Below are 11,189 nucleotides of genomic sequence, written 5' to 3' on the forward strand. Positions count from 1 at the left end.
GTGTGGCCAGACTATGTGATTCACACGGCCAAGAGACACGCCCGTGCCTTAGGCCGTGTGGACATTCAAAATAGGGACACATGGTCGTGCCCCAACCCGCGTCCGTACTTGTGTAACTCTCTGACTTGGGTCACACGGCCAAGTCACACGCCCGTGTGCTAGGCCGTGTGAGCATATTGACTTGCATTCTTAAGAAGATACAGGGACACACGACCATGCCACCTGGCCGTGTGTCACACACGGCTGAGACACACGCCCATGTCTTTGCCCGTGTGGACAAAAATAGACCAATTTTCAAGCCAAATTTCTCACCCAATTTGACACCAACCTAAACTCAACATATTGCACATCAACAAGTCATAACAAGGCATAAACAAGCTAAAGATCAAGTCTTAAACATGTATTATCACCACATGCAACCAATATGCCCTTAGGCACCTCAAATGATAACTTAAAAACATGTCAAGCAAGTATCTAAACTTACCTAAATAACCAAATATATATATGTATAATCCCAAATAGTACCAAATATATCATTCTAACAAACATCAATATGATAAGACCACATATATATATACATCAAAATATACCAAACACAAGTCATTTAAGTGGCTAATCTCAACAAAACACTTATATGCCAATATTGGCCAAATTAACCTATGCATGTCATTATAACCAAATTTAAATATCCAAAAGTACCAAAAGAGCCGATGGATAGTGTGAAATAGCTTCGACAAGCTTCCCACCCGAACAAGCTTCTAAATTATTATAATACACGAAAAATAACACGGAGTAAACATTTAAGCTTAGTAAGTTCATACAACAAAGAAATTAACTTACCATTTAATCACATTTAAGGTAAGCATATAAAGTATATCCAAACCAATTTGGCCAAAAGCCTAAACACATATCCTCAAAATGTTAGCCATGTAAAACACATATAATAGCCAATAAACATGGATGAACATAACCACTAAGCAAGTTTCATATGCATGTATCATCCATTTCATGTTTCAATATATCATGTAATATCATTTCCATGTATTCCATGTATTCCATGTATTTACCTGTAATTGTTCGTATCGAACTTATATTGTCTCATAACAGAACATTTCCCGTTGAACCATTTAGAATATCATTGGATACGCGGGTAGTACACACGAGGTGTACTAAACTATAAGCCGTCAATTCATATACATGTATGCTCATTCGAGCTATGAATCGGTATGCTCTCGCCAGTTGTGAATCGGTAAGCTCATACGAGCTGAGAATCAGTAAGCTCTCACGAACTGCAAATCGGTAAGCTCGCACGAGTGGCAAATCGGTAAGCTCTCACGAGCTGCAAACCAGTAAGCTCATATGAGCTGTGGTGTGTCCGCAACACATGTAGGACCTCAACCAAATCGGTAACCCTAATGACATGTCATTTGTATCCTACGAATTCCTAAGGTTCAAACGGGACTCGGTAATTGTCGGATATGCGATCGGTATTTATACATGGAAATTATACAAATCACATACATATAATTCAATTTAAAACATATAAATTTACAATTTAATTACACGAACCTACCTCGATAAGTGTAAGTAGATACGGAGGCAACTAATCCGATATTTTCTCTTTGCCTCGATCTAACTCTGTATGAGGTCTGACAGGATCTATACGAATGAATTTAACTCATTTCAATATAATTCTCATTCAATTTAATCCAACATGTAAATCTTGTAAAGTTACCATTTTGCCCTATACTTTTAATTCCTTTGTAATTTAGTCCCTAGGCTCAAAAATGAATTTCATGCAATTTAATCCTTACCCAAGCCTAGTAAAGTTTTATACATATTAATAGCAGCCCATATAATTCACAATTTCACAAATTTTACCATACATTTATCACCTTTTTCAATTTATCCACTAATTGATGATTTCACCAAAAATCTCTTTACAAAAGTTGTTTATCTAACAACAACCATTCATTTTCTATCATCAAAATTCAAAACTCAAGTATGTTCATCAATAGCAAAACCCTAATACTTTAACAGTTTTGTAAATTAATCCCCGAACTAGCTAGACTAAGCTATAACAATCCCGAAAACATAGAAATCATCAAAAACGGAACAAAAATGCATACCTAATTGAGCAAAATAAGCTTGCCTAAATTTTAATCTTCCATGGCTAGGTTTTTTTTTTAACTTTGGTGGAAGATGGTGATAATAGTTTATTTTATTTTATTTATCATAACTTTAATCACTAATTTCCAAAATTAACCTTAATAATTCATTCAATTTCCAATAATGACTACTCATGCTGATCCAGTAACAACTTTAATGGCTAATTACTATATAAGAACCTCTAATTTAAAATTCTATAGCTAGTTAATACCTTTAGCTATTAGAACACAACTTCTGCACTATACGCAATTTAGTCTATTTTATCAAATTAAGTATGTAAACGGTAAAATTTCTTAACAAAATTTTTATACGGTATTTCTATCATACGGTAGAACATAAAATAACAATAAAATAAATTTTCTGACTTTAGATTTGTGGTCCTGAAACCACTATTCCGATTTCATTGAAAACGAGTTGTTACATGAATGATTGGATTTTGAATTAAATTTCATGCATGTTTACAATGATGACTATGAAAGAAAAAATGCTACTTTTTCATTATGTCATATTTTTATGTTTGAGATGTGACTTTTATTCATATATTTAATTTAGACTTGTTTCTATACATGACTTAGCTAGTTATTCTTGGTAGTTAACTGATTATACAAAACTCTTGTTAAATGGACTTTAAAAGTATTTTGAATTGATCTCATATCTTCTCATGGCTAAACAAAATAACAAGTTATTTATTCCACCAGTTCTGCTCCATGCCCTGAAGTGAATATGGCAATACATAACAATTATGAAAATTTAACTTATTGTCATTATTAACAAATAGATAAGAAGGAGATGAATGAATCAAAATGTTGTCAAATATTTATTCTTAGTATAGAATGCTCAATTATTTATATTAATTTATCATTCCTTGAAGCAGATGATATCTATATAATTTTATTGGTAATAAATATGATATATGCTTACATTATTGTCTAAATTATTTTATTTTTGCACATTCCTTAAAGTGAGTGTTTGCAATAAATATAATAAATTTTATAATCATTTTTTTTTATCATTAAAGTCAATTTGGACATTTGAAGATTTTGGCATATTCCCTGAAGCGAATATTGCATATAATTGTTTGAAAATTATATTTATTTTGTTAATTTAGTGACATTATAGACTTCACATTGATTTAGACATTTCCAATAGTAAATGTCACAATAGTCCTTCTATGTAAAAGGAATTACAGTAAAATTATCAATTTGTCACAATTTATATTGACATTATTAGCACAATTGAAATGCATGTTAAAGTAAATCAGAAGTTTATTGATTTATTGATACAAATACATTTACTACTTGGTGTGACCAATTAGACCATCCCGGATCATATATGATGCAAAAATTAATTGATAATTCATATATACATTCATTAAAGAACCAAAATATTATTTAATTTAAAGAATTCTCATTTGCTACTTGTTCTCAATGAAAATTGTTTATTAGAAACACACTAGCTAAAGTTGAGATTTAATGTCTTGCATTTCTGAAATAAATATGGGCTCATTCATCTACCATGTGGATGGTTTTGATATTATATGATTTTGGTAGATGTATCTACAAAATAATCTCATATGGATTATCAACTTGAAACCTGTCGTTTGCAAGATTGTTTGTTTAAATAATTAATTTCAAATTATGCAGTTAAGATAATTCATATTGCTAAAGTTGATGAGCTTATATCTCAGTCTTTTATTGATTGAGTTGAAAAAACTTTCTTAAAAGCTTGTAGAGAAATTATTGATTGAACAACGTCTTTGATTAATATCTAAACCACTACTTATAAGAACTAAACTTCTTATTTCAACATGAGACTATGTTGATTTACGTGTTGCACGCACCAAACCAATAAGTTATAAATACTCCCCATTACAATTGGTTTTTGGTCAAGAGCTAAACATTTCGTATCTTATAATTTTTTAATGCGTATATGTTCTAATTAATCCACCACAACACAAAAAGATGAGTCAGTCTTCAAAGAAAGTTGGGAACATATATTAATTATGAGTCTCCTTGTATTATTAGATGTTTTGAATGTATTGGAGATTCAATTATGACATGATTTGTAATAACTATTTTGATTTGATAGTTTTTCCTACATTAGGGGAGAGAAATAATAGCTGAATGAAATCACTACTTGTAATGAGTTATAATTATCTAGATCCTTATGGAGAGTAATTTGAACTAGAATTTCTAAAAAGATAACTTACTTTATTACAAGTTAAGTATTTACAAACTTAATGAGAATAACCAAATGTTATATATCATCTAATATTCTAATTTGAATCCCAGTAGGACAATCAGTTAGAATAAATTATAGGTTAATCAGTTTCAAAGATAAAAATTCTTCTAGATGGTCATATAATGGAGGTAGATGCTCTATAAGAAACCCAAGACATAACTAATAACTAAAATTCTAGAAGAGATTCAAGTACCTGAAACTGAAGATTAAAATAGTGAAAATAAAGAAATCTCGATAAGTTATGTTAATTCGAAAAATGTGAAATCGATAATAAAAGTGGTTGGTAATGGTTTTGCATGCAATATTATTGTTGAAATAACGAAATAAAAAGAGAATCTTGAATAAATCTATTAAGAAATATAGATATGGAATGGATTGGTCAAAAATAAAAAGACACAACTCAAGTACAATTAAATTCGTGGAGTTTTTAGACCAATAGTCAAAATATCTTAAAGTATGAGGGTATAAATGAAGTAGTTTTGCAAAAACGAAATAAAATATGAAGTTTTTCGCTAAGTCCTGACATTGATTATGAAAAGCTATAATATTATTTTGTGGTGGATACAATAACTTTTAGATATATAATTAAATTGGCAATTCATAAAAGATTTAACTTACGTATAATGGTTGTTGTTACAATCTTTTATGAATCAATATATAGTAAAGTTTATATTAAAATCCTTGAAGGATTTAGAATGCTAGAAGCATATTTAAATTCTTGAAAAATTATTCATTTATATAAATTGAAATAATTTGAACATATATGATAAATTTAACTTAGTGAATAGTAGTTGAAGGAAGATTATAAAATGATCTAAAATACATATTTGTATTTTTATAGAAGTATCATGATTAAAGTTTATTATGATTATTGTTGAAACTCCTGAAGAAACCAAAATATATTTCTCCAAAATTTTCCTCACTCATAACTTTCAAAAGAATGGTGATACAAATTCTTAGCAAATACGTTCAAATGGTCATTTGAAAAGCTAATATCCAATGTTGAATATGTAAAATATGAGATATTATGTGATGTTTTCATGATAGGGAGTAAATACGCGTTGTACTCTTTTTTCCTTAACCGAGATTTTGTCCCATTGAATTTTCCTGGTAAGGTTTTGATCTTATAGATATTTAAATTGTACAAAAAGAATACTATATAGATGTAGACCCATTTGAAATTAAGTAATTATTTAAGAAAACTAAAATAATTTCAATTAGGATTGTTTTAGAGAGGGATTTTGGTCGGTGAGTATTAGGTGTTTGTTACCTCTCCTCAACACAAAAGTATAATCTCTTTCGCAGTTTTTGAAATCATCATCAAACATTACAACTGAAAATCCTCTTTGGCATTTTTCCTTTTACTTAAATTGGTGGTTTATTTTCGTCGCTTGTTCTTGATGAATTTTCATTAATTTGATTTTTTTTCAATGTTTTATTAGGGTTTAAATTTCAAGCACCATGTCTAGCTAGTAAATAATTGGGAAATTTGACTGTATAAAACTGTTACTTGTAACAATACAAGGCCTATAGTAACATTGCAATACATAGATTTTTCAATAGATGGCATATATATATAATGTTTTGTAAACCACTAGGCTAAGCCACAATCTAAATCAAAGAAAAATACATAAGAGAGGTAGGTACTAATTAAGGAAAGTCTAAAACTGGATGTTGCTTTTGAAAGACTGTCCAAATTGCCAATTGGAAGGCATCACATTCAGAGCTGTTCGAATCCTTCTATTACTAACTTGAACCCTGAAGGATAAGCTCTGACCATTGAGATAGCTTAAGCTCTGCCAGTTGGCTCCCCAGTTTCTGGACATGGTTTCCCATTTATTTGTTTTAGAACCCTTTATCCACACCTTGGAAATCTCCCCAGCACCCCCTACATTTGATATCAACACTAGCTCAAAATAGTTTCTTCCATTGATGGTGAATGTAAGGCCTCCACTTCTCTCGCATTTAACCCTGCCAAGCACAAAACAAATTATTGAGAGATAATGCTTAAAATTCCAAGTTTTTTTAATAAAAGAATAAACTTTTGAACATACTTCCTATAGAGGATTGGTACAATTCCAGCCTTGTATTTGGCAATGGTCTCGAATGCAGGTTGAGACATGTCGAAATACGGACGGGGAGGATTACACCAACCACCATTGTCACTTGGGAGTGCATAATTGGGAGGACAGAAGTTGGTAGCAGTGATGGTAATGTATCTACTCTTGAGACACCATTGAGGTGCTTTTTTAGCATCACAAACTATCTGATAGCACCCTCCGCATGACTTGCCATCGTTAAACAAAGCTGTACTGAGTGCAGCTAATTTTGTTCCATAACCATTTGTATAAAGATTATCATAGCCACAAGCTCCACCTAAAAAAACCCACATAGCATTAATAATCATCCTTAGTTCAAGATCAAGAGCTCTTTATATTGACGTGTATATATACCTTGAGACCAGTATAGTTTTAAAAGAAAATAGAAAAGGGTTAAAAACTTACCCATTGTACCAGAAGCATCACTCCCACCGTAGAATGTTGCATGGGCTGAGAACCAAGTTGCAGCAGCATCTGTTTGAGTGGAAAATAAACCCACTAGGAATAAGGCTGTAATGAATAGATAGGCACTCTCCATCTAAATACAATGGTTTTGTTTCCTTTAAATGATGAAGAATGTAAAGTTAAGAGAATTCGATGTTGCAAATTAAGAGTAAAATCTTAGATATTTAGTCACTGTTAGACCTTTGATGTATAAAACAATTATTGATGGAATTTTTTAAAGATTAAGCTATCATTGCAATTTTGTTGACTAAGGCCCCCTTTGGATGGCAACGCACAATAGTGCGGTGGATTTTTTCTCCTTTAATATCAGTCTGACTGCACTGGAGTCAACTGAGACAGCCTTTGGATGTGTTGGCTGCCAGCACAGTGAGAGATTTCTACTGCACTGGACAGCCTTGGGCTGACTGGTGGATAAAGCAGCAGTTAGGACAAGCTGGGGCAATAGACATATTTAGGAGACAATAATACCATTACTTTAATTTATTAATTTACCATTTTATCCTTAGATGTTAAACTAATTTCTTTCCCAATCTTATTTGTTTTCAGATTTGGGAACAAAACAGCAGAAATCTCCCATCGTTCTTACTGGTTTCTCCCTTGTTTACTGGTTTGTCCCTCGTTTTTGCTAGTTTCTCCCCTCTTTTTTACTTTGTTCTTGGTTGTGGGAGCTTAGGATATTATGTTTCCTCTATCAAACTAACAAGTTAGAGATATCTTGTGTTTTTTTCCCTCTATTTTCTCATGCTCAACATTTACCTTTTTTCTCTATTGACAGGGGAAGTCTACATTTGGACGGTTGGTTAGAAAGTGTTATTCTTCCTTTAAGGTGAGATGGTTTGCTATCACTCACTGTTATTATTGTTGTTATTGTTATTGCTTTTCTTTTGAGTAGCCTGGTTCTAAATGATATATTGACCTTATCCCATAGGTAGCAACATTTTATCTTTTGATCTTTGGACCTATAATTTAGCATGGTTTACAGTAATATTATTACTAACTATAATTTTAAGTCATACACAATGAAATTACCTAAACATCTAAACTCAAAAACATTATAACTTAAAGCTTGTAGGGCACAAATCGAATTTCCAAGGCTTTTAACACTTGCTTAAGCAAAGAAAAAACACAAACAAATGCATGTAATTATTCCCGATAACGATCAAATTATACAATAGATTCAAAGTTAGAACAGAAAAAAAAAGTGAAAGAAAGTCGAAAATAGTACCTCAAAGGAACTAGGATAGGAGTCAAATGGAGTCTCCCCTACTTCAATAGCATCAGTCCCCATTCAATATATATATCCCTGACTATATATAAACAAAGAACACTAGTCAAGTAATTAAACAGATCAAAAACTGCAAACAAGCTATAAATGATAAAAATTGCAAACCAATCAATCTAGGAAGAAGGAGATTTAATTCATTGACCTGAAATTCAGCTGTCTTCTCAAAGGTATTAATCTTATGCACAAATCCAAAAGCTAAAAATACCTGCATTATTAAGTCCTTTAGAAAGATGAATGGAAAATAAATCAAGTAAAAGGACTCCAAAAAGTCATTACAACCTATAATTTCCAGTAACAAATCTGCCAAAAAATAAGGAATGGAGATAACTTCAACATACCAGGCCTTAAGCATCGAGACAGAAATAATAGATAATATTAACAGAATACACCTTAACAATTGCAGTGATGCATTTCAGATTTTCTAATGATGTTAACAAAAATTATAGAACATGTAAAATCTATGAGTTTGCCGAAGTACTAGAATGAAGTAAAGCATAAAAAGAAAAAGGATGAAAAAATTGATCTATATGTGCTAAGAATCAGCAAATCTTAAAAAAAAACAAAAGCTAACAAAGGTATAAAAGATTTTACTCGAGCATAGAAGTAAACCACCATGGCACAAGTAATTCTAAAAAATTCAGGAAATAAATGATACCATACCAAGCAGCAAAATGAGCCAACATAGCATCTTAATCCATGAAATTTTTAATATGACATAAGAAAAGAAATGTTGAAGAAACAAAGTGGCTGACAAATGATACTAAGGAACATAAGTAAAATAGTATGAGAAAAGAATTGAGGAAATTATTTTAAAAGAAAGAGGAAAAAAACAAAATAAGAAAAAAATCGAACCTTGGTATGAGGCCAAAGTTGATCAGGAGACACATGCATTGTGCAACCTTCTTTACCCGATTCCCACTCCACAACAAAGCGAGCTAAGACACCTGATCCAAAGCCTATATTAAACAAAAACAAAAGGATCCTATTTTATGTGTTCAACAAGTTATCTACATTAAAAAGCCTATATTAAACAAAAATTCCGAGTGTTGAGGAGGAGTCCATGTAGCAGGGAAAATGAATTTTAAGCATAATTGATTTCGTAATCCAGCCTATCTCCCCTAATTAACACCCAACATGAAAAGTCATTACATGTCTAGTTTTCTAACAACTATGATTCCTACTACTGCAAAGCTTGTTCTTTTTCTTGAAAGCATCAGCAGCAAAGTTTTGATGTGAAATAAGAGGTCTTTTTTCTTATTATTAAATTTCCATGTTTATGAAACGAGATGTAAACTGCTTTTAACCAAAAGCTAATCATCCAGGCAGTCTACAACACAGCTTAAATTGACTTTTGGCAATTATCCAATTTTATTTTATAATGGCAATCAACTATACGGTCTATTCATCTGTTTAGCTTCAATTAAAAACAATACTTGTCTTTAAATTAATTAGCTTTAATGTTCTGGGCAAAAAGTTTTAGGCCATAAAGGCAGATTATTTTCTAAAACTGTAATTACATTAAAAACATAAACCACAAATATTAGTAAAAAACCTCAAACCTTAACTTATCTTTAAACCCCGCAAACAAAAAAGGCAGCAAAGTACTAAAACCAACAGATTCCTCAAAACATAAAACAAAAAAAAGATCTAGTGTAAGATTCATGACAATACATGCATCTATCAATTTCATGCTATAACCACACTATTGTATTTGCTTATACCTCGCCGGTATGAGAGAAGCAACCGTGGAGAAAAGTTTCATCCATCCAATGAACAAGGTCACCAACCCAGATCGTTTTAACCTCATCCGATTTACACCCTTGTTGTTGTTTCTGTTATTGCTGCTACTGCTGTTGGTATTGTTGATAATGGGAATGGGAATGGGAAATGGGAATGGGAATGGGAATGGGAAATGGGAATGGGTATTGCATGGGAATGGGAAATGGGAGGAGGGCACGGTGGAAGAGGGGAATCGATGGAAGAGGGGAGATGGGAATGGGAAATGGGAGGACGGCACGGTGGAATGGGAAATTGGAATGGGTATTACATGGGAATAGGAAATGGGAGGAGGGAACGGTGGAAGAGGGGAGATGGGAATGGAGAAATTGCATTGTATTTAAAATTTTAAAAATTTAAAAAAATATAAAGTAGTCAATTAAAAAATTTGCAACTCTCCACTTTCATATATTAAAGGTTTTAACCAACATTTTTATTAAAGGTTACAACTTAGAGGTTCATAAAAAAATTTTGAAGGATAAGTATTTTCATACATTATATTAGTTTGTTTGTTCAAGTTACTGTATTTTCATACATAAACTTTAAGTGCTTAAGCAATGATAACATAATGGAAAGCATATACGAAAAAAACAAAAGCTACTGAGCCCTTATTGGCAAATTCGGTACATGTATGTATGCATATGCAAGTGCATGTGGCTGACATGTAAAGCCAATTGCTTTTAAATTTTTGCTACCTTGCATGCAATAAGGACTTTGCAAACTTCATTAGCCAATACTAGCCTCTTGAACATCATCAACAAGCAATTAAAATTGAAAGGAAAAGGTAGATAAAATTAAGTACACAAGTAATAGAGAATAAAAGACTTTTAACTCAAATAGCAGATAAACACAAAAGCTATTTTGCATTACTTGTGATTAGAGTACGAATATTCCCTTAGTGTAATGATGTAGGACTTATTTCTAAAGAGTTATACATTTCCAATGAAATTAATCACCACTGCTTTTATATCTAATTATATATTTATGGTTTTATGTCTATTGACATTTAAAATCAAAATAATAATAGATGGTAAAGACACGAAATTTTGTGGAGGGAGATAGTAGCTTAGCAACAAAAGCTGTTTAGGATGATGAGTTGACGTTGATATTTTGTGAACTTTGCGTGAATGAAGTCAATGCTGGCAATAGACCGA

At 31.7% G+C, this 11,189-nt stretch overlaps 1 protein-coding gene across 1 annotated transcript; it reads right to left on the reverse strand.

Moving 5' to 3' along the window:
* Positions 1-5,949: 5,949 nt before the first annotated feature.
* Positions 5,950-7,808, reverse strand: LOC107910524 (putative expansin-A17). Its single transcript, XM_041098237.1, has 2 exons — positions 6,465-7,808; positions 5,950-6,381 (listed from the first exon to the last, which is right to left on the reverse strand). Exons 1-2 carry the CDS (start codon positions 6,815-6,817, stop codon positions 6,072-6,074), a joined length of 663 nt encoding a protein of 220 aa, XP_040954171.1. The 5' UTR covers positions 6,818-7,808; the 3' UTR covers positions 5,950-6,071.
* Between the last annotated feature and the right edge of the window lie 3,381 nt (positions 7,809-11,189).

The sequence above is a fragment of the Gossypium hirsutum genome, chromosome D08 (assembly GCF_007990345.1).
Source record: "Gossypium hirsutum isolate 1008001.06 chromosome D08, Gossypium_hirsutum_v2.1, whole genome shotgun sequence".
NCBI classification, from domain to species: domain Eukaryota; kingdom Viridiplantae; phylum Streptophyta; class Magnoliopsida; order Malvales; family Malvaceae; genus Gossypium; species Gossypium hirsutum.